We start from the raw sequence: 25,432 nt of genomic DNA, 5'->3' as shown, positions 1-25,432 counted from the left end.
CCTCCCTACCCCATACGTCTCATCTAGACCTCTAATAGTTAGAGATGGGTTTAAAGTTTGAAGTACAAAGCTTGATAGCCCTGCCGAAATTTCTATTATCACTGATTATAACAACTCTGAATATTCTTGATATCCATATAAATATCTAATCCCCTTTTGAATCTTATTAAATTCCTGGTGTCAATGACTTCCTGTGGCATTGAGTTCCACAATTTAATTACAAGTTGTGTGAAAATGCATTTCCTTTTATTGGTTTTGAATTTCCCACCTTTTAATTTATTTTAATGTCCCTTGCTCATGTCTTATGAGTCAGGGACAACAGAAGCTCCCAACCTATCTTCTCTAGACCACTCATTATTTTATACACCTTTATTGTGCCCTCTCTTATTTGTCCCCTTTTTAAGGTAAGCAACTCCAATCCTTTCAATCTCTCTGCATGGAGAGTTTTTGCAGGCTTATGACCATTCTTGCTGCTCTTTTCTGAACCTTCTGCAATGCTGAAATGTCCTTTTTGAGATGAGGTGACCCATACAGCACACAGGATTCCAGGGGAGGCTGCACGTTGATTTATATAAAAGGCTTCAGTTTTGGTATTATTCTCTATCCCATTCCTTATGCATCCTAACATCATTTTAGGGATTTTGACCACAGTTGACACTGAACACAGGATTTAACTGAGTTTTCTTCACTGACACCCAGGTCCCTTTCCTGAGTTGTTACACCTTATAGATATCTAAATTAACTACAAGAGTAGTTTATTTTTTCCCCCTCCAGTGTGCCTTATTTTGCATCTGTCAGCATTAAATTTCATCTGCCATCATGCTATTGATCTAGACTGTTTAGGTCTCTAAAATTCTTCATAGTCTTCTCTGGTCCTGATTAACCCAAATAAATTTGTATCATCTGCAAATTTTGCTACCTCAGTACTCAGCTACATGGGACCTAGTACGAATCTTGAAGGTACCCTGCTGTTAACCATTTTGTCAGGATAAAAATTGACCATTTAATCCTACTCTTTGCTTTTTGACTCCCACCCAGTTTTTAATCCAAGAAAATATTTCACCTCTTACACCTTTTCAAAGGCTTTTGGAAGTCTAAATAAATTATGTTATCTGGTTGTTCTTTCTGCACCCATGTTTCTGACACAGTCAAAGAATTCTGAGAAATTAGTGAAACATGATTTTCCTGTGCTGAATCCACGCTGGTTGGACTGTATCCAATGTGTTGTTACTCTATTTTTAATGTTTAATTCAACCAGTATGCCCAGTACAGATGTAAAATTTACAAGTCTATAACTCCCCAGATCATCCCATGAACCTTTTTTTAAATATGCAGAAACATTTGCTACCTTCAAATACTCAGAAACAGTGGCTATTATTAACAACAGGTTTTAGAGTAGCAGCCGTGTTAGTCTGTATTCGCAAAAAGAAAAGGAGTACTTGTGGCACCTTAGAGACTAACCAATTTATTTGAGCATAAGCTTTCGTGAGCTACAGCTCACTTCATCGGATGCATCCGATGAAGTGAGCTGTAGCTCACGAAAGCTTATGCTCAAATAAATTGGTTAGTCTCTAAGGTGCCACAAGTACACCTTTTCTTTTTATTATTAATGAGTGATTATATTGTTTTGTTAGCAGCTCAGGTGCTTCATACTTCAACTCCTTCAGAACTCTTGGTGTATACCTTCTGGGCCTGGCAGCTTACTATATTTTAAATCAATTAATAATTTTCTCCAGCACAAATTCAACTGTCACCTCTATCTCTGAGTGTACCTCATCTTTGTTACCAGGAAAGATCAGGTCCAGTGCTGGTGGTGAAAACTGATGCAGAGAAATCATTTAGCTTCTCACTAATGTTTTTTCTCACCAATGTCCCTAATTGCTCCCTTTAACTCTTTACAATCCAGTGGACCCCTTGATTTTTACCACAGACTTCCTGCTTCAGAGAATCTCTTGTTGTCATCCCATACTCATAGAGTAATTTAGATTTCCCCCCACAGTCACCAGAGGAACTGTTTGAGGTCCAATACAATCCAGTTTTTCTTCACCCCCATTTTTGCAAAGAAATAGGATTCTCTCTGCTGGATCCATTTCCCATCAGCAGCAGATCAGTCCTGTGGAGGCCTCCAACAATCCCGAACACTGACTCGATGAAACAGAGAGCTTTCACAAGATCAGTCTTCCACAGGTAGCAGATTAGAGGCCAGCATAATCCCACTCCCTCCCCACCACACACACTTTTAATAGGAGGAGCAGCATACCTCTGCACCAGTCCCAAATGAGCATAGGAGTAGACTCCAGCTACTGATGTGACTCAATTTAGTAGGGGATGGTGCGGTGAAGTGCAGTACGTGGCATGGGACGCCATATCCACAAAAGATTAATGACTACAGATTTAACTGATGACAAAGCAAATCCTCAAAGACACCTGGCATCTGCAGTTCCCATTACAGGGTTATTTTTTAAGTTAAAAAAAGATAAATCTAAATTTTGGAGTCTCCTATTTGAGAGGAAACCATCCTTGTATTGTATCAATCTACAACATGCATTCCAACAGCAAGGTATTCAAGCACTGAACAGAAACCACAGTGCAGAGTATTTAAAAAAAATCTCAAAGGAAAGTGAAGCAGCTTAAATTTCTCGTACCAATGATCATACACATCTAGCCCCAAGGCAAACCTAGTAACCATAAGACAAGTCAATCACCAGTAAAAAGATTAATACTCCACTGGTACCAAAAATGGGGAATAAACCAACAGATAAAAAAAATGAAGGAGGGGGCCAAAACCTAAGCAAGGAAACAGAAGACATCAAAAATAAAGCAACCAAAATGAAAAGACATTGGATTAGTCATCTGATAATTAGGGATGAGTTGCACACTCCTGAGTAGAGCTGGATGAAATTTTTCATCTGAAACTTTTTTCACCAAAAAAATGCAGATTTGGGTGACCGAAACATTCTGCGAATCTGCCCAATTGCTTTGGTTGAAAACTCCCTCTTCCCTCTCTACCCTGCCCCCCACAAAAAATACCTGAAGAATTGAAATGTTTTGATTAGAGAACAAAGATTAGTTTCTAGGGAAAGCTTGATGCTTGGTAAATGATAATTAGTGCTGTTTTAAACTCTATAAAAGGCACAGGCTTTTATTGCACGGATTAAATACTGGAAACATCCCTGACCAAACAGTCACACAGTTAACTGGAGTCCAAGAAAACAGATGTTGGGCTAATTGCATGTTAATGCAGATGCTGGTCTTTGTGTAGGCACTAAAAATAACAGTAAATAATTACCACAGCCAGTTTAATTTATGGAATTTGCCAAAGATGTTCATTTTGGAAACATCATCATTCTGATTACAGCACTTGTTTTTAACATTTGACCTTGAACATCAATGAGTTTTATGAGTCAGTGTTGTAACTGAAAGGTTCCTAGGCAGATTTTATGCTTTTGGACAGCACAGACATTGTGGTAGTCCCTGTTAATGTTATCCAGAAAAAAAAAAACACTTGTGTATTTTTCTGTTTTTGAGAGGCTGAAAATGTCTCTCTACATAGGTTAAAGGCTATGTGAGCTTCCCTAAGAGTTGTGTACAGTAACAAGAAATCAGGAATTCACATGGGAAAATAAAAGCACTGGCCATCAGCACTGGAAATAAACAGACTGTATTCAGTGACCAGTTTGCACCAAAACCATGTAGGTTCCAAGCACTCTGATCTTCAGGAAGATTCACAGATCAGAACCCAGAGTGGAATTTTTCAGCTGGCTTGAACATCTAATAGAATGAAACCTGGGATCCTGAGCATCCAGAGACTTGGAGTGGATTGAAATGCAGAACAGATATGAACTTTGTGGCATGAGACCATCTTCTCTGCTTTCATGGCAGCAATACGATTGTCCTTACCTCCTGACATGATTCAATAAACTCATCTAAAGTTACAACACCATCTTTGTTTTTATCCATTTTCTGCAAAACAAAACAAAGAAACATTTTTAGTTCTCATAACATGGATATATTTTTGCATATGTAGCATGTCATTTTATAACTTGCATAAAACTACAGTACCTTCCAAACTTAGACAGAGGCTACCACTGAAATTCAGAATGATTGAGTGTCATTGCTCAGGTTTTGCTGGTAGCTACGTGGCAAGAGAAACGCATTAGAAATCAACTAAGTACCTGGAAGAAAACTTCTACATGCAGTCTCGGAGCATCTTCCTTCAGAACAGGATACGTGTACTTGCCCATCATATCATAAATTGCCTTTACTATATCCATCATTTCCTGGAGTAGTGACATGCAAACATACAACAGGGAAATTAATACAAACAAGCCATACATTATTTTCTTTTACTGAATAAGGCCCAGTTCTTTGCTCTCTTCCTAATATTAAGGAAGGCCTAGGCCTAGGTCTTACCCTTAGCATTTCTATTATAGTTCCAGATAGCACAAACCTCTGTTGGTATACACATGGACGTCATCATACATATGCTAGTCTACAAATGGATCTCTCTTGCTCTGCTATCACTTGTCAATCATTCTGCAAAGGCTCCTGTGAGGCTACTATAATTCCCCCAATTTCACATCTTTAGATCTTGCTTGGGAGCACTGCAGCAAATGCCATCTCAGGCCTACGAAGAAGGCTGACTGTTCAGTTTATGAGTCTCCTCACTCAGTGCAACGGTTACAGCTAGTGTTTAGTCTCAAACAATGTGCTCAGTCCTCAGCCCAATTACTATGACACAGTGATATTTTTGTACAACTTCCCTGGGCGAATCAGTCCCCCAAAGGCAGTGAATCTTCATCCAGTGATTGGGAAGAATCACCTCCAGCACTATCCACAGAGACGGATCAGAACTGGCCCCACAATAGACCTCGTGGTCTTTTGACCATATGTCTATTACGGTGGTGACTAAGGACCAACCAAGAATGGTGCTCCATTGTGTTAGGAACTGTACTGACACAAAGTAGCAGTCAGTCCTGTCCCAAACATCTTACAATCTTACTCCACCTTTCGCAGCTGTCTCAATGCACTTATTATTGCTAAGCATTTTTGTAACACCACAGATGAACACAGTGCTCTAGATAATATAGATCAAGACATAATTCCTCTTGGATAGAGCTCAAAACTGATCACAGACCAGCCAAAATACTGGACAACTGCACACTAAAAGGAGGGTGGGCAGAGATGGTCGGTGAGCACACTACAAAGAGTAGGAAATTAGCTACTGGCAGTCTTTCAGAACCTAGTGTCGAATATGGGCCTTCCTGAAATCTTTTGGATGCTGAGATTTGGTCTTACTTGCATCTATGCCTTTATACAGCATTTGGACACATTAAGGTGAACATATTTCAAAGTAGGGCTTCCAGTAGGCAAAAGGAGCAGGGAATACACGTTCAGTAATCTTATACACTCTTGGACAGCAGATCTGTGTCTGAGAGCGGCAATTTTGGCAGGATACCTGTGTTAAACCACAGTTTTTCAGTTGCATGATCATTAACTTGCATGTAGCTGCCAGAGCCATGCATAAGGAAGGGAAGTTTAACATGCCATCAGGAGGACATTAGGCAGGTGCACAGGCCTTATCTTAGGACCGGTACCAAATGAATTAACTAATTGCTCATCTGTCCTGCAGGTTGAAGCTGGGGTTAATGAGGCGGCCAAGTGGCTGAAGGCACAACCAGAAGTTCAGAGTTAAATCAGAGCACTCTACATAAACAGCACCTTGGCAGTCAGAGAGGGGACAGCTTTAGATGAGGCAATTTGCTGCGACTGGCAGATGAAGAACTGGCCAGTGGTGGAATCTGAGCTAGGCCCTTGTTTTTTCTTTTCTCTTTGAATACTTGTATCTTTCTGTTACAACCCACATTCCCAAAGTTTGAGAATAAAATATTTGGATGAAGCTCTTTTGAGCTGGGGAAAGGATTTTTCTTTGTTTCTGAACCACTATCAAATGTGACAAATCTTCTCTAATAAAGACTTGATTAAAGGGAAAGTTCAGGTTACTTTGAAGAAAATGATCAAGATTAAGCTTGGGATAATCTTCTTTATCTATAACCTGGATGTGCAAAGGCAAAAATAATCAAAAAATGAGGAGGGGTTGGGTTGCTACTTGACTACAAATACTTCCAAACCAAACTAACACGCAGAAAGAAGCAAAGGGCTGGAAGGAGGACTTTTATTTCAAAGTAGATGCAACCACTTCCAGCTAGTTTTGGGCTTGTCATGTGTTTGATCATCCTACTCTGAAAATGAGATTGTGCAAACAGCGTGCAGATGCATCCCATCCCATTTGTTTTGGTCTTCGTATCTATAAATCCAACCATGCTGCAGTAAAGCCATTAAATGATTTGCTTGCTTAACTTTCATTGACAGAGATGCTTCAAAATAATTTAGACTGTCTTCTTTCGGTGATAGGGAAAACAAAGAATAATTTGAAAAGGGCCCTCACTCTGGTGTGAACAGATGTAAATAACTAGTTCAGTTTCTAGCTGAGAGTGACAGCAGATGTCAAGGCCCTGTATATCACCTTTCTATTGGAGGAGGAATCAGTAACGTGGAGTCTGGGTATATTTTTAGTGTAACTTATTTTATTTATACACTATAGACATCATTAACCTCCTTCCTCTGATACAGTCTATGAGCCAAGTCTGTCTTTCCCCTTTGCTGTTCCCTAGTGCCAAATATTTGAAATCCAAGGATGTCAAAGTCTTTCGTTAGATATTAAGAGCTAGAATTTGCCATCTTTACATTAAGTAGTACTATATTCTGTGGGCTGTCCTATTGAAATAAATTTGGTGCAATAATGTGGCATAATCTGGTTGATTTGATTAAGCCCCACCAAACATTGGAGAAGTAAACATTGTCACCCCTCTGAGAGTGACAGCAGGTGTCAAGGCCCTGTATATCACCTTTCTATTCGAGGAGGAATCACTAACGTGGAGTCTGGATATATTTTTATTTTATTTATGCGCTATAGACACCAGTCCTGGAACAGGTACGCTCACAAACAGCATGTAGGCAAATACCTCTTTCAGGGATATCAGCCAAACCTCAATGCCTGATTTCCAGAAGTTGACTAGTTAAGGAGATTAAGACAAGAGCAAAACATCCTGCTGCTTCCCACAACTCCCCCAAAGATACTTACCAGGAGAAAGAAACCTCAAGACCAAGATTAAAAGCTTACTTGCACAAATAAAAATGTGAAAGACTTCATGTAACAGCACCATCTGGTGGCAGCTGCCACAACAGTATCAGCCTCAATATTCAAATAAGGAAATTGAAGAAGAGAAAAATTAAGAGACAGATGTTACTAACCTGCTCTCTGGTTTTGTACCTGCAAGCAGTTGTGTAAATTAATGTGACCTGGATGACTAATCATTTGATTGTGCCCACACATTCAGATCAATAAATACCTAAGTGACATTATTTCTGTCTATATTTTCTAGGTGTAAAAAAATCTATTAAGGCCCTTTTAAAAACTGCAATCTACCCTGAATTGCCTAAAGTTATCCAGGAAGCTTGAAGCAGAGCCAATAATAAAACCTAGGTCTATTGACTCCCACTTGTATGCTTTAGCCATTAAACCACCCTTCTTCAATTCTGCATGTATATGACTGCCATTATAAACAGCGTACATGCATCAGGTGGAAGAATTCAGCAGCACTGTTCAATGCACATTCTCCAGAGAATATTTTGTTGTAGATCTAGTAAATCATTCGGGGGTCAAGCTTGTGGGGAGAGAAGGCACTGTGCTTTTTACAGAACGGGCAAACACTCAGCTTTTTCTAAGTATATCAAGGCTTCAGAAAATCTCTAGCTAACACTAGGCATGCTCAGGGACGTACAGGCATTAGCATAGTCACTCTCATACCAGTAATTTGATACCTATCCCAAGAGTTACCTTTGTGAATCAATAGATACCTTTATGAATGCAGAATTTGCTCCTGGCTAAATAATTTTTTTAAAAACACATCACAACATAGGAAAAATATAGGCTCTACAATTATGCAATAGAAAGTAACCATGCACTTTTTCTTGAATACTAATAAAAGGAAATGCTCAAACCCAGTGCTGACTGGCACTTAATTAGCTGCATGAAACAATGAATTATGCGGTGCAACATGAGCCAGTCAGTCCTTTTAGAAATTAAACAGATGTCAATGCCATAAAATGCCTTACCTCCTTGTTTATATATCCATCTTTATTTATGTCATAAAGATTAAATGTCCATCTTAGCTTTTCATGAACTGTTCCTCTCAACAAAGTTGATAGTGCCATCACAAAACCCTGGTTCAATGAAGAAGAAATAATTTATTTTAAGCCTTTTTAAAAAAAGTAACTTCTTAAAACATCTTTACTTCCTGTTCGGAGAATATTGTCACCATAAAACTCTTTCCGCTAAATGTATAAGGGCTCTGTTCTCCCTCCCTCCCACCCTCCCGTAGCCGCTGGGCCACATAAAGAGGTTGATCAGATTGCTACAGCCTTGACTAACAGAAAAAGTTCTTTTTAGCTCAGGCAGCACAGGCTCATGCTTTAAGTTCTAGAGATCCCAGGTTCAATGCCCGCTGGCCACGACCCCGCAAAGGGCTTGGCATTACAGCAGCAGCCCATAAGAAACTTCACTCCTTGGGCTCAGGGAGGAATTAGGATTTGCTGAGCTTTCGGAAAAGCTCAATAATGGGGACAAACTAATAAGCATTAAAGATAGAGAAGGTGTATCATTAACTATCTAAGCATTTAGTTTGGTCTGAGTTTATTTAGGTCTCTAAAAACATCTGATTCATAATGGACATGCTCAGAGGATAACTCAGATATTAGTATAATTTTTGCCATATGAATAACTTGATAGCTAACGTTATATAGTCTACCTCACATCCACACAGGTGTTGTCACAGAGAACCACTCTACTCATGTGGTACCTTTTCCACCACACACATAATAAATGGAACAACACATTTCTGCCCCTTCTAGAACATACTAATATTCTTGGTCATATGGTAGAAGAGTACGGCTTTATGCTGGGACACACAATGAACCATGCTCCAAACTCGTAAGTCCTTCCTGCTTAGATCTATCACTTCATGCCCATGTACCACAAATGCTTGTATACATAGAAGGGTGAATTTTAATAATAGAATTTTGTAGCTGGAGCACCAAACCAACTTTTGCTTAATGAATGGATGTTTTCTCCTTCAGCAGCCAGAGGCCTGAAGATGGCTGCTCAATTAGTTAGTTATACAAATAAGCTTATTTTTAAAAAAGGAATCCAGAAGACAATAAATCTAATTCTAACCTACATCCGCATGTTCAGCAGTAGCCTCAACCACTATCGAAGTCATAAGTATCACAGGCCCTTCTGTTCCATCCATGTCACTGACATCTACCACTCTGCATCCTCCTCCCCCACTCTTGTCCCTCTCCCACTGATTCTGCTGTCAAATCTCTCCACTGCTCTCTCTTCTCCACCTTCGACAACTAACTTTTTCTGTGGTGCTGATAACATTAAACATGAGAAAGAGAAAACGCAACAGAAAAGATCTGCTTGATTTTTGTCTAAAGACACCAACAATTTATCCAGAAAATACTAATAGTTCATAGTGAAGAGAGGATGTGGAAGATGAAAAATCACTAAGATGGTCTGAGAAAGATGACCAAAATATGATGCAACTTAGTTACCTCAAACTTCACTGATCCAGTCTGTGAAGTGTCAAACGCATTGAAAAGATAATGGGCATACATACTAGCATCTGAAAAATACAAAGACATTGATTATCTTGAAACTTATTATGCACACACTTTCACTATTGACAATAGCAACATTCATGGCCTCATTTTCCTCCAGTAACGAACGTGCTTTCTTTGGAAATTGTTTCTGTAAACTGGTATAAAGAAGTGAAGAATTACAACTCAGGGCTCATTAACAGTACTTGGAAAAGACCCTTGAAATAAACAAGAATTTATCAACATGGCAATGATCTAGATTTGAAGGCTGGGAAAATAAGAAAAGAAGAATTACTGTCTGGAGGGAAAGGAAACCTAAGCCCATGGGGCAATTCAAGTATGGCAACAAAGAATTCAGCCCATATGTTGGCTTCACATCCATCTTTTTCTATATATAAAATGCACTGGAGGTATTCTAGAGTTGCAATACTCTAAAAGGCTGTATACTGGTAGCAAATTTTGGTGCTAGCCTTCACTGGGATGTGACTCGAAAAGAATTATGAAAACAAGAATATTCCACTAATTCCACAGATTGCTGGGCAGTCCATATAACCAACTGACCCACAGGTACTTTTTAAAAGCCTTTCACTGTCTAATCCAGTTGTTCACTAAACCAGCAAATCCTATCTCTAATGGAGGCCCATTGTGCCATACAACAGAACAGGTGGTTGGCTAGAAAGGAAAAATACTAGGGACATCTGAACTCTGGATTTGTCCTGTTTACTGAGTATTTTGACACCAGTCACTTTAGTTTCATTTAAAGCAATAAGATAATGGCTGAAAAGCGGAACAGATTTTATTGAGACCTCGAGAAGTTCCAGAGGACTTCCACAGAGCCTGCACTGAACCTTAACCATTGTTAAAGATGGTTTTAGAAGTCCTTACATCTAAAGCAAGAACAGATTCTAAGGCCAGATGAAGGGCAGCTTTTAATAGCAGAAACCATAACAATATGAAGAAAAATGAAACATGTACGACATGATGACCTTCATTTGCTTGTGCTCTACTTTGAGAGGTGATTTATATTTCCTTCCAGAATTCCTACAGCCCACCTTTAGGAGGTGGAACCATTTGGAATGAAAAAGGTGTTACAATTTCTAAAGCAACACTCAATTACTACCATTCACATGGTAAAACAAGTAAGAGTGCAATACAAAACTGGCTGCTGCATCTTTAAGCTAAAAGTTGTATAAGTAAATACTTCCATAAGAATAAAAGAATTATCAGTAATGCACCCTTATGAAAAGACCTTATTACACAATGTTAAACTAAAAGGTTTTGTTTCAATGGCATATAACATATATTGAGAAATACTAGACCACTAGTACTGTTTGATAGATGGCAAACCGTATACATGAAGTCTTGTGAAGAACAGAAGCTTTTAGTGTTTAGTAACAGAGAGAATAGGCTGTGATGATAAAATCACACAAATGCAAAATGTTTGTAATTCATAGAAGTTTTATTATACCCAGGACGTACAATTTCATATGTAAAGAGTTGTAAAAAATAAGAGAAATCTGAAACATCACACTGTATGGGTTTGTAAAATGACACACACACACTGAAAATCAAGTGAGAGAAAAAAATATGGGCAATGTCAAAACACACTTTTAATCCTAATGCTGTGTTACTAATGCGTGTAAAAGGAGTCTTCCCAGGCCTAACTCTAGTAGAGAACCATGTATCCAGGGAATGGGTCATCAATTAAAACCATAATAGAGAGCTTGCATCAACCTCAATAGAAAGAGCAAGTGATGGAACAGATTTCAATATGCCTTCTCCAAGACACTGATACTGCAAGTCTGTAAAGGAGCTGGGCACATAGATGAGCTTTTCAACTACTAGAACAGTTCATTGAAATATATCTATTAAACTCAAGTAGTCTGTAATCCTGAAAAACACACACACATAGACATTAATGTATATATATTAACACAGGTGCATACGTAATCCACATATAGACATATACAATGTTGTGAGATTTGTTTCTGCTATGTTACTGATATTCACAAACACACGCATGCACACTAACATACTAGTAGGAAATCTACTTCTACTAGCATTCTAACATCATTCCCTGATGAAGAGCTTCAGACAAATACTACAGGACAGCAGCGGTACCAGTTGGGGTCTCAAGAAGGGAAGGTGAAATCAGAAATTTATTGAACATTTCTGAAAATTCTCCCGAACACTGTCAGTGGCAGAGATGGGAGATTGGGGTAGATTCCCTGGTTGGGAGGGGGTGAGGATTTGGGACTGGAGTTGGGTGGGTCAAAGGAGTGGGAGACAGACCTTACCAGATCTGATCCTTAGCCATGAAGTTGAATTGTTGGGTGAGGTTGGTGCTTTTCTTCACCATCCCCCAACCCTGTGCTAGGGCTCCCTGGTGGCCAGGCTGGGACCTTTGCTCTGGGCTGACACCTGGGACTGAGCCAGCCTGATCCTGCCCCGTTGCTAGAAGAAAGTGATGGAGTTGGGGTCCTGGGTGGTCCCATGCAGTGAAAAACGTCTGGCAGTGGCAACACCATTCCCTGGGCCACCATCCCCCTCCCTGGAACCAGCATCCCCAAAGCCAGATCCTCAGAACCTCTCTCCCACACAGCACCCCCAGGAGCAGTTCCAAGTCCTCAGCATTCACCCTCCCCCTTGGGCAGCATGCGGGGACCCTAGAGTGGCATCTGTGCTCCCACCAGCTGGCAGCAGTAGTGACCTGAGCTCCTCTGCCACTGCTGTTCTCTAGGGGGAAGGGATCTGTGGCTCCATGTTGCACAGCATCCCAGGCTGCAAGTGCAGCAGCCCTACCAGCTGGGGGAGTGGGGTGGGGGAGGCCTTTGCCCCTCCCCCACGTGGCACCCATGCAGGGCAGTATGTGTTTAGTTAAAGGGAAGGTAGCTTAAAATATTTTAAATGGCCATCATAAGAACAGGCGTACTGGGTCAGACCAAGGTCCATCTAGCCCAGTATCCTTTCTTCTGACAGTGGCCAATGCCAGGTGCCCCAGAGGGAATGAACAGAACAGGTAATCATCAAGTGGCCCATTCCAGCTTCTGGCAAACAGAGACTAGGGACACCATCCCTGCCCATCCTAGCTAATAGCCATTGATAGACCTATCCTCCATAAAAATTTATCTAGTTCTGTTTTTGTACCCTGTTATATTCTTGGCCTTCACAACATCCCCTGGCAAAGAGTTCCACAGGTTGACTGTGCATTGCATGAAGAAATACTTCCTTTTGTTTGTTTTAAACCTGCTGCCTATTAATTTCATTTGGTGACCTCTAGTTCTTGTGTTATGAGAAGGAGTAAATAACACTTCCTTATTTACTTTCTCCACATGAGTCATGATTTTATAGACCTCTATCGTATCCCCCCCTTAGTCTCTTTTCCAAGCTGAAAAGTCCCAGTTTTATTAATCTCTCCTCATATGGACATCTCTTGTTAAAAATATTTAGAGTTATAACATCTGATTTCCAAATATGAAATAATTCTTGTATCAAAACCTACGAGTTAGAATGGTTAGATTCCTGTTATTGCTGAAAAGGCCATGGAAGCCTTATTCTATTTGTGAGTTTAAGAGGCAATATGTACTCTTGTATTATGCTATTATATTCAGTGTAATCCGTCTTAAATATTTGGTGACGCAAGGAACTAGTGAAAATTGATTATGTAATTAGGTTGGTCTGTCCATGTCAAACTGTGCGGCACTAGAAATGTTGGGAGGGCTTTAAACTAGTCTCTGGTATCATTTGTGTGATAGGGAGCTCGGAGGGCTGGATAGCATAGTGGGATGCAACACTGGCAGGGTCCTCCCTGCAGTGAGTCTAAGTTGCTTCCCTGAGCTACTTCCTACTTATAGATCCCTTCAGTTTGGGGCCTGGCCCCTGTTGTCCAAACAGGCAATCCCCTCCGAACAATAGAGTCCAAAGGAGCAGCACTCTACAGGTTCTCATAGGGGTGGGTGGGTAGAGAAGGCTCTGCCCAAAGGTCTTACCCACTTTGTGGTCCCCTCTCAGGTTCATTCTTCTGTCTGGCTTCCTGGAGAAGGATTCTTCTCTCGTGTAGCCTGTCCAACACCCTTTGCCTGGGCTTCTGAGCTTCCTGTTAACCTGCTCCTCCAGTCAGTGCATGCTTGGCAGGTCTGGTGAGTGGGGCTACCTGGGTCCAGTATTGCCTTTTACACCGTTCAGACACAGTATGGGGTTTGTATACCCCATCACAGTTTTCATTACAGTAACACCTAGGCTCAAATCAAGATTGAGACTGACGTTGCACTCCATATGTTTATGGAAATAAGCTTTTGAGTGTGAATATAATGTAACTGGAATATGCTTTATGCAAAAGGTCTCTTATAAGGTATCATTAGAAAGCTTATAATCTACTGAGTGTGTTCATCCTATTTGTATGCGTGTATCATTCTTCTATCTGAAACTAGAAATATAAAGTATTACTCTGAGGTCCTATTGTAATTATGCAAAGTGTGGGCCATTAATGGTGGCTTAGAATCTTGATGGCTCCCATTGACTAGGACAATTGACTGTAGATGGTTTATTTACCTGCAAGCCTTCTTGTGGACGTGGGGGCCAGCCTGTGGATGAAGAATGTGGTCTTACAGTGACATGTGGCCATGTCACCTGATACTGAAATCCATCTTAAATCTGGTACTTTTCCATTTAGAAGGAAGGGTGGGAACCCAGAGAGAGAAGGAGGCCTGCCTTGGGCCAAAGCTATAAAAGGGGATGGAGTAGAACGAGGGTGGTTGCAGTCATGAGAAATCCCCAAGTTACCACCTGAGCTGGAACTAACAGGAACTATACCGGGGAAAGGATTGGACCCAGACTAAAAAGGAGTCTAGTCTGTGAAAGAAGCTTATTGGAACATTTCTGAGGGTGAGATTTACCTGTATTCAGTTTCTTAATGTATTAAGCTTTGAGTTGCATGTTTTGTTTTATTTTGCTTGGTAACTTACTTTGTTATTACTTAGAATCACTTAAATCCTACTTTTTATTCTTAATAAAACCACTTTTGTTTATTATTGAACCAGAGTAAGTGATTAATACCTGGGAGCAAATAGCTGTGCATATCTCTCTATCAATGTTATAGGGGGTGAATAATTTATGAGTTTACCCTATATAAGCTTTATACAGAGTAAAACAAATTTATTTGGGGTTTGAATCCCATTGGGAGCTGGGTGTCTGGGTCCTGGAGACAGGAGTACCTGCTGAGTGGTTTTCACTTAAAGCCTGCAGCTTTGGGGACGTGGTTCAGATCCTGGGTCTGTGTTGCAGCAGGCTTGCAGGTCTGGCTCAACAAGACAGGGTTCCCAAGCTGACAGGGAAAATGGGCTCAGAGGTAGTTTCAGCATGTCAGGTGACTGTCCCAAGGGGGTCTCTGTGACCGAACCCGTCACAGAGACTCCACTGTACTAGGTTCTGTAAAGACAATTGTAAGAGAAGTCTGTGCCCCAAAGAGTTGATATTCTATACAGAGTGGAGAGATAGTGTGTGGTACAGGAAAGAGGCACAGAAAAGGGAAATAACTTGTTGGAGGTGATGCAGCATCTGGGAGGCAGAGCAGGGATGAAACCTAGGTTTCCTAACTCCCAGTCAAATGCCCTAACCACTGTACCAGTGTTCATCTTAAAAAAGGAGGTTGACCCCGGTAATGATCTTTAGTGCAGGCTTACCTGTATTTCCATGCAATAGGTATTCTAGGGGATCTATATTTATTTTCTTATTCATTTGTATTTTCATATTTAAAAAAAACTCAGTAAAACTTAAAAAACTGATTCAAAGTTACAGTATGCACTAGCTGACATAGTTTTGCTGCTAGCTGGCAGACATGAATTTTAAGACATGCTTCAATAAGTCTGACAGTCACAAAGCACTTTACTCACCTCCATGTGGAAAAAACTGTGCATAGATCTGTTTGAACGTCTCTTCATTAACAACCCCACTAGGACATTCCTGTTGGAAAACCAAGAAAAACCCTGTCAAGATTCATTTGCAGAGAACTACATGCCCAAAGAGAGCATTTACACAATTACATTCCTGTTCCTGCAGCATACTGTATGCATGGTTTGTGCAGCTGAAGAAATTAAAAGACTTAAGGCTAGAATTCTCTAGCTCCCATAAGCTTGGCTCACAACTTAAAAGAAAACCAACAACCCCCCGCACAGTTCAATCCCCATTTTGTCGGACAACCTTGGAAGTTGACTCATGTCTTTTGCCATGTAAGGCCTTCATAGAATGATAATAAACAAGATTAATACCAAGTAATATTTCATCTTCAATGTCCTATAGAAACATTAACTCACTAATCTTCAAAGTAACACTGGTGGCAAGTGAGTGATGTTAGCCTCGTATGGGGTTAATAGTAAGTATTATTAAGTCCTTGTAAATAATAACTCCCCTGTGGGTCTGGGGACAGAATAGCCCTACTGCTCCTCCTGCATGTCTCATTGAACAACTGTATTCCAAGGCCAGCAGTGCAGTTCTTGTCAATGGCACAATAGGAGAGTGGTTTCGCACCACAGTTGGAGTCCGGCAAGATTGCCTTCTTTCGCCCACACTGTTCAACATCTACTGGAGCGCATAATGACTGATGCCCTAGAAGATCACATATGTAGAGTCAGCATTGGGGGTGAACAATCTCAAATCTTCAGTTCGATGATGACATTAATGGCCTGGCAGGCAGCGAAGATGAACTTGCCAACCTTGTGAAACGATTGGATGTAACCTCCGCAAAATATGGCATGGAAATCAGTGCAGAGAAAACCAAGCTGATGACAAACAAACATGATGGGACCAACTCAGATATCACTGTCAGTGGACAATTGCTGGAGACAGTGAAACAGTTCAAGTATTTGGGGGCAATCATCACTGATGAAGGATCCAAGGCAGAAATTCAGGCAAGAACTGTGCAAACAGAAGCAGCAGTGGCAATGCTAAAGTCAATTTGGAGGAATAAGAACATTTCCCTGGAATCCAAACTGAAAGTGCTGCACACATTGGTCATCTCCATTTTTCGGTACGTGTGCGAGACATGGACCCTTACAGCAGAACTTGAATGGAAAATGCAGGTACTAGAGATGAGATGCTTCTGTAAAATCCTGGGCATCTCCAACTTTGACCATGCCATTCATGAAGAGGTCTGCAACATCAACACCCAGTGCGCTGGGTCATTTGAAGACCTTCTGACAACTGTGAAGAAGCGCAAGCTAAAGTGGTTCAGCTATGTAACAAGATCCTCTGGCCTATCCAAGATCATCTCCAAGGGATAGTACAGGGGAAGAGAAGAGGTAGACAGGAGAAGAGATGGATTGACAACATAAAAGAGTAGACAGGAATGGACTTTGTGGAGACTCAAGCACTGACTCACAATCATTAGGGGGAGAATTGGTTGACTGCTCATCAGTGATGGTGCCCCAATGACCAATGAGGTTTTGGGAGTGATGGTGATAAATAGTAACCACTATTAGACCCAAAAAGGTTAAGTAACTTTCACCCAAGGCTACTTCATTGAGAATCTTTCCGTTGACTTCTGTGGGAACTGGGTCACTCCCATAGAGAGATATTGCCAGAGCCAGGATGAAAACACAACTGGTTCTGACTTCTGGTCTGTATTCAGGCCACAACCCCTCTAACTTCTGCAGTTACGGCTGCTGTTTTCTAATATGGGTCCCAGTGCTCTGTGGACTGACAAACTATAAATTGATGGTATTTCCTAGGTTTTACAACTGAATTGTAGACAGAATTATTTGTCCTATCTACCCAATAAACCACAGTTAGATCTGTATGAAATCAAGAAAAAAGATACAAGTCACTTGTCTGATCTATGTCCTAGTAAGATTTTGTTTACATTCCAGGATCACAGCACTGGTTCGAATTTGGGTAATGCAAACTTTCAGAATGAAACCTGAAAATATGTAGGTTTTTCTTAGTTCAGGAATTGAACGAACACTCAAACTTGGTATAGGTTTGCAAACCTGCACTGAGTTTTGAGATAATGTATAGGCTGCAGGGGTTTTTTGGGTGCCCTGTTAAAGAAAACTAATGTAGAAAATAAGACGAAAGTTTCTAGTATTTTGGGTTGTGAAGGCACCTTTCACTTGTACTTCAGTCTCCTTTAAGACAATGCACTGTTATTATGCCTCCTCTGCAGAAAGACAGAAAAATCTTGCCCTTTCATCTTAATGGATTGTGAACTTCAAAGCCTACTTCCGGCCATTATAGTCAAACCCTTTTAAAGAAGTTTGTTTAAAAAAGGTCACCCAGCTTGTGGCAAAATAAAATGTTCTGGAATTCAATTATAATGCTTTTTATGTTAACATACAATACAGTTAGCAATTCTTTGCATTTTGAAGTGAAATGTATTGCATTTTTAGCCAGTTAAATTACTGCCTAAGTACTTCAGTGAGATTCAATAACATTTTGAACCATGATTTAGCAATCCAACATTCCCAGACATTTCAAATGTTTCCTGATTCATGTTCCTTCCCACAATTCTGGCAGTTCAACCAATTTTGAAATGGTTCATCTGAAAATATTGGATATCAATATTGCAATTATCTGTGGCATTAACCTGTTTTCACGAGGCAGGGGGTAACATTTTAGATACGGAAAAGCCAAAGTAAACAATTGCTTATGTCTCATATTAACAGCGCAGTTCCACCCTTGGATATGCACACACAAATCTCAGAGGATCAAATTCTGTGCTGACCTATATGTGACATACAATCCCATGGAAGTCAGCAGAGAACTTGACTTCCATGAACACCTCACATATATCTGAAGATGAGAACTGACTCAAATCATGTATAAGATATTGATGTCCACACACCGTACAGACGTCTAGGTAACAGAAAAGCTGCCATTGGCAAGTGTTTATCAAATTCAAAGCATGTAGAAACAATAATTTTATATTATAACAACCTGGGTTCAAGGCTCTGCCAGAGGTATCCTGGGTGACCTTGGGCAAGCCCATTCAACCTCTCTTTGCTTCAGCTCCCCATCTGTTCAATGGGTTTAATATTTCCTTACACCATAGGGATGTAGTGAGGCTAAATACAATACAGATTGTGACATCCTCAGATACAATGACAATAAGTACCTTTGATAGATAAAATAAGATAGCCTTACTATGATGAAGTTAGCAATATCCATCATGAAGTTGTGAACCATTTATGGCCTGATTGCACATTTGTCAACTCAACAACGGCAAAGCACTCCATCTTGATTATGGTACAATGTATACTAGATCTTTCCACCTGGATGAATAGGTAGTCTCCTCCCCATCCAAACAGCACTGCTTATTTTTATTTTACAGTTGTGCCTAGAGGCTACAACCACCAAGATCAGGCAGGTGCTGTAAATACATAGTCAGAAAGTGAAAGAACTGTCAGTCTAAATAGACGATATAAAGGGTGGGAGAAAAGAGATACCAATCCCCATTTTACAGATGGAAAACTGAGGCACAGCTAGACCAGTTCAGAAGGTGGTGATGAGTGGGTGATCTAGGGTTATGATGACAACTTCCCACCTGGGTACTGTCCTAACAAAGGGCCCTTTTTAGAATTCCTTGCATACTCAACCCCACCACTGTAGTCAGTGAAGGATCATGCCTGGTTTAGATTGAAAAGTTTGATTCTGCAGAAAGCCAGACGGCAGGCCCTGCAAAGCTCAAGGCCACAAGTCTTCTGATTTGAGGGATCTAGAAATGCCACCTCAATTTTCAATTTAAAAAAATGTCCAGCCCTTTTTTGCATGACAACAGCCCGGGAAAATCAGTCACCAAGACTGTAAGAAACAGCAGCAGGACTCTAGGCTGCTGGTGAGGGACTTCATATCCTGGCCAAGCCAACCTTAAAAGAGTCAGTTAAGTTTGGAGTTATGAAAATTGTTTTGCAGGCCCTCCCAAAAAATGTTTCGGCCAGCCCGTCTATGGACAAAGCTTGGCTGGTTCCACCCAATGGGAAAAAAATCCATTGTGTTTTCATCCTATACTTGTCTTTGACCCAAAAGGAAAGACATTCATAGAATCATAGAATATCAGGGTTGGAAGAAACCTCAGGAGGTCATCTAGTCCAATCACCTGCTCAAAGCAGGACCAACCCCAACTACATTTATTTATGAATGCATTCCTATATGCCAATACATCCAAGAAGGTTAATTCTCAAAGACAGCCAGATGCATTCTCAAGCAGCATAAGAGTGCCTCATTAGGGATGGATAATATTTAGAGATCTGGGATCAAATCCATTTTAATTGCAACCACAAAAAAAGCTGGGTGGGATAGCCAGGTCCGTGATTTACTTATCTTTGAGTTCTTTAGTTATCTTTAAAGAACAAAAAGTTCTTTGACATCACATTCCTGCATAAAGCACAGAATATGAAGGAAAGAAAATGCATGAAAGGGAGAATTTTAAAAGCTCTCATTTGCTGACACCACATGCTGACAATGTGCATGTATAAACCAAAGAGCAGAGGGCATCTGAACAAGTGGACTGAATTAATCAGTTCAAATCACCTTGCCTGTGCAAACCACTGAAGATAATGTCAAAGGGGAGAAAGGAGGAGATTTGTATTGGATGTTGTCAATGGACAGATACGACTCACATACAAGTTCATATCCCTCGTCAACTGAAACTAGTGCAAGAAGATCCAGTCTCTTAGACCATCTTCCTCCTGTACATAAAGAAATCTAAAACTGGTCCACCCACTATCTGGATGTCAGTAATTTAGGACAGATTTCAATGAAATAAAAAGAAACCAGCCTTTCAATGACCCTGAATTCATATTTAATTGTGTCTGCATGTCATGACATTTGTCCTCTCCTTACTCTAGCTCAAGTGCCACAAAAATTAACCCTCAAACTCAGCATGAGATCTCATTCTTTCACGTGCTGAATGCCCCCAACAGGAGTCTTCAGCACCTTACAGAATTAGGCTTTCAGCAAAGAATAAAAAGCCATCTTGTATCTCACTTCATTTTGGCAGCAGGATCACGGCCTTGTTTTTTCCTTTTTGCCGAGACTGAATGCTGAATGATGATTGCTAAATATAGCAACTGTATGGCAAACTTCCAAGTTAGACCACCATCTTCTAAGTGAGAAGCTCCTAATAAAACAGCTACTCATGACGTCTTTTGAAGTGGGCTATTGTATGTTTCTTTCTCCCATTTTTGTGTCTTTCAGAACTCTAGAAGCCACTTGAAGTGACCTAAATATTTGGTTACAGCAACAATTCTTCACAGCTCTCATATTTTCCTGCTCTGCAATAAAGAAAGAGGGGTGTCATTCTAAGCCCCAGATCCATACGCCCATCTACATTTGAAAACCAGATTTGAAAACCAGCCCATCTCTATTGAAAAGCAATGATTCAAAAGAGAAATTTTCTAGTGGGTGCCTTATGACAGTGAAGGCAAAAGTCTTAAAACATGGCTTCTAAACCTGCACCTGATTTTACACACACATCCACTGGCACACTCAACTCTCTCCCCGACCCCAGCACACACACCTAGCACTTGCTCACATATGGCCTGGTTGAAAAGCATTTAGCACTTTGGTATTTAAAGGCTAATCCAGAAAACTCAGGTCATTTTGACTTTGGTTCCAACTATGAACATAAGAAGAACATAAGAACGGCCATACTGGGTCAGACCAAAGATTCATCTAGCCCAGTATCCTGTCTTCCAACAGTGGCCAATGCCAGGTGCCCCAGAGGGAATGAACAGAACAGGTAATCATCAAGTGATCCATCTCCTATCGCTCATTTCCAGCTTCTGGCAAACAGAGGCTAGGGACACCATCCCTGCCCATCCTGGCTAATAGCCATTGATAGACCTATCCTCTGTGAATTTATCTAGTTCTTTTTTGAGCCCTGTTATAGTCTTGGCCTTCACAACATCCTCTGACAAGGAGTTCCACAGGTTGACTGTGCGTTGCATGAAAAAATACTTCCTTTTGTTTGTTTTAAACCTGCTGCTATTAATTTCATTTGGTGACCCCTAGTTCTTGTGTTATGAGAAGGAATAAATAACACTTCCTTATTTACTTTCTCCACACCAGTCATGATTTTATAGACCTCTATCATATCCCCCCTTAGCTGTCTTTTTTCCAAGCTGCTATTCCAAGTCTTATTAATCTTTCCTCATATGGCAGACACTCCATGTCCCTAATCATTTTTGTTGCCCTTTTCTGAAGGCCCAGCTCTTTATTGTGACAGTGAATAGGTTGAAGGGCCTCCCGGTGTCCTGACAGAGGATCGCCACCTGCATTCAGATCTGTTATGATCTGGCTCAGGCTGAGCTGCTGCCTATAGTGAAGGCCCGCTCAACCAGGGCTCAAGCGTCCTCGGCGGCCTTCTTTGCATATGTCCCTATTCAGGACATCTGCAGGGCCGCAACATGGTCTTTGATACACACATTCATGACCCATTATGCCATCACCCAGCAAGCGAGAGATGACACTGGCTTTGGAAGAGCTGTGTTGCAACTGACACATCCATGAACTCCTACCCGCCTCCAATGGTACTTCTTCGGAGTCACCTACAATGGAATGGACATGAGCAATCACTCGAAGAAGAAAAGACAATTACTTTTTTTTTGTAACTGGTGTTTTTCGATATGTGTTGCTCATGTCCATTCCATGACCCATCCTTCTTCCCCACTGTCGGAGTTTCCAGCAAGAAAGAACTGAGGATGGGAGGATCGTCAATGCTCCCTACACTACGGCATTCGCGTGTCACTCAAGAGGGCACCAGAGCCAGTCCCCCACGGATACCACCGAGGGAAAAACTTCCGGCACCGGTGCATGTGGCGAGCACACCCACCCACAATGGAATGGACATTAGCAACACATCTCAAAGAGCACCAGTTACAAAAAAAGGTAACTGTCTTATCTGTGTCTTTTGTGATGACAGATAAGACAGTCTGTGACTCAGTTTGAACAGCAGCATTTAAGCAGAAGTATAGGATCAGTGTTGTTATGCTCTGCATTTTATCTTGTTCCTGTTATGGGGCCGATTTGTACTGGCTCTCTTGCGCATTTATCGTTTCTGTGCCTATGGAGAAATACTTGTTTCTTGGTACAGTTTTAACTGATTTGCACAGTAGAATGTATCTACTTTTTTGTTCCCCTGTAAGATCCTAATTTTATATACACAGAGCTACTGAATCTATTCACAATAACATGTGGCCCAGACCATCAGTGACATAAATTGTGTTCAGATACAGCATAAGATAGAAGCATAACTTGGTTTTTAGTTTCCCAAGCATTTTCTTTCTAATTCTTATTAAAATAGGCTTTTGCCTTTTGTTTGAAACTTCCCAAACAGGTGACAGCTACCTGCAAGTGGATCTGATTTAAATGTTTCTGTATTGCTTGCAGATAGGTTTATAGTTTGATTTCCTCTAGCTGTGTGCCACACGAACTATTGCAATGTCCATTAGTGGTAGATTTAAACACATAACAGAAGCACTGATGATAATGTGTTCATCCCTTACTAAAATGCTATGTTATTCTAGAGAGAGAGCCAAAAGTCTGCAGGGCATTATTCGATTATAATTTTGGACTGTTCCTGTAGAATAACATGGCAATTAGTCGAAGGGATAGGTTAACACAGGGGTACAATATTTTCCCAAAAGTTCTAATGGTAGCTTGCAGTGGAATATAGGGGCATAGGATCTGATCAGTCAAATCTAGTTTCCACCAATAGTTATTCCAGGGAAATAAATTCTTTCCTGACCCCTAAAACGATAAATTTATGCCTTGAAGAAGATAATTGCCTTTACTGTCGGCAATAAACATATCTTCAAACATATTGATAATTAAATTAACCATTCTTTCTCAACTTCAACCACTTTACAGTATGTGGCTATGCCTCCTACAGTACTGAGTTCTGCAGGTTGGATATACTATGTGAAGATTTCTTTCTTTTTTTTTTTTTGTTCAAAAATGTACCTGCCATTATTTTCATCCAGCAAATATAACTTTAAAACAGCTTAAAATGTAGGAACTGATCAGTTGTCACTCTACCTTTCATAATTGTAAATGCTTCTCTGAAGAGTCTCCTCTAACCTCTTCCTTTTCCATGATAAATTAACAATCCTGGCTTGATAAAAGCCCCATCCTGCCACTAGCCCCCCCTTTGTGATCGACATGCTGCTGTGAAAGACTGAAAAGACTAGAAACTGCTGCTGTGGGTGCTTACTGTGTCAACGCTTCTATAAGAAGCGGCTTGCGCTGTGACAGCAGTTCTGGCCTGCATGCATGATTACACTTTTTGAATTCCCACATGATTATTTTTTGCTTCTGACACTCCATCTGGAAGCTGAGCAAGGCTTTGAATCAAACCTTGAGGAATGCTTCAGAAAGGCATTGCTGCCATTGATAATCCTGTTTCAGCTTTCTGTAACTGGATTGTGTTCCGATGTGTATGCTAGTTCCAATTCATTTGTACTTAATTGATCACAATTTTGTTTTATAAGAGCCAAATAATGCTCAAGAGTCCTCATTAGTGCTTCAACATGACATAATCAAGCTGACTCAAAAGATGTAGCTCTTGTGAAACAAAGCAGGTATGCCCCATGCTCAGTTTAAATTCCACGGTAGGCAGAAAAAGTTTACCTACTCGAGAATAGTTTCAGCACTTTGGTTCACACTGAAAGGAATTGGTGTTCCAGATGTTCTGCTATACCGGGTGCAGGATATTTACACTGGTACTGGTGCGAGAGTACCTGTGGGTTCATGACTTTTGCCACATTTCTACACAACCTGTGGTGTGCAGCAAGGATACATTCTCACCCCAGCACTATTCTGTCAACCATCAACTGGATATTAGGACTTGCCACTCCACACATTGGAATCAAGGTTGGTCGAGAAGCATTCACTGACCAAGACTATGCCAATGACACTGCTTTGCTTGTGGAGAAGTCAGATAGTTTCAGCCCATCCTCCAAGGTCTGAAGTACACCACCTACATTATGGGTTGAATGTCTCATGGCAGTAGACCAAGGTCCAGAACCTTGGAACTGGGCCACCAGAAGCCCTGCTGCAGGTGGGGTTGAGTACTGTGGAGAGCACTGATGAGTTAATCTACTTAGGCTGCAAGCAGAGTCCAAATGGTCACAGCAAACTGGACTTTCTTTGATGAATAGGTCTCAATACCTCCTGCACAAAGTCCATGTCTCACTTATGGATACAAAAACATCTTTGCAATGAGACAAAGTTCAGGATTGGTCAGATCTGTGTACCACAATGTATTGCTATATGGGTCAGAAACTTGGACCCACTTACACACAGAGTTGGGGTGGATAGAGGCATTCCATATGTGCTGTCAGTGCCAACTGGGGAGACCAGAAAGCAAGTGTGAAAAATCAAGATGGGGTGCTGGGGGGTAATAGGCGTCTATATAAGAAAAAGCCCCAAATAGCAGGACTGTCCCTGTAAAATCGGGACATCTGGTCACCCATGTGCCAAATCCTTAGCATGAAGTGGGTTGACTTTGTACGAAATGTTACAATCTCCCAGAGATCTGGCCTTCCTTCAGTCACTCATTATATTCAAAAGTGGCATTGCAGGCTCTACGGCCATATCTCCAGGATGGATAAAAACACCCCAGCACACTGTGCTCTTCAACTCTCCATTGACACATGAAGGAGTGCATGCCCTGACCCTTCCTGGTGCCACCCAGATGGCGGCCCCAAAGATTCACAGA

At 40.9% G+C, this 25,432-nt stretch overlaps 1 protein-coding gene across 9 annotated transcripts in view; it reads right to left on the bottom strand.

Annotated features, from left to right (window-relative positions):
* KCNIP1 (potassium voltage-gated channel interacting protein 1) overlaps positions 1 to 25,432 on the bottom strand; it is a 780,527-nt gene that overhangs the window by 6,875 nt on the left and 748,220 nt on the right. For all 9 annotated transcript variants that reach the window (XM_074960692.1, XM_074960688.1, XM_074960691.1 and 6 more), the window contains 5 exons: positions 15,615 to 15,684; positions 9,679 to 9,749; positions 8,179 to 8,286; positions 4,176 to 4,280; positions 3,901 to 3,963 (listed from right to left, as the gene is read on the bottom strand). In XM_074960692.1, the coding sequence (XP_074816793.1) occupies positions 3,901 to 3,963; positions 4,176 to 4,280; positions 8,179 to 8,286; positions 9,679 to 9,749; positions 15,615 to 15,684 (417 nt within the window). The remainder of the gene's footprint in view (positions 1 to 3,900; positions 3,964 to 4,175; positions 4,281 to 8,178; positions 8,287 to 9,678; positions 9,750 to 15,614; positions 15,685 to 25,432) is intronic.

This window comes from Natator depressus, chromosome 8, assembly GCF_965152275.1.
Source record: "Natator depressus isolate rNatDep1 chromosome 8, rNatDep2.hap1, whole genome shotgun sequence".
NCBI lineage: Eukaryota > Metazoa > Chordata > Testudines > Cheloniidae > Natator > Natator depressus.
Note: the sequence above shows the minus strand (reverse complement) of the source record. Positions and strands in the feature narration are given on the sequence as shown.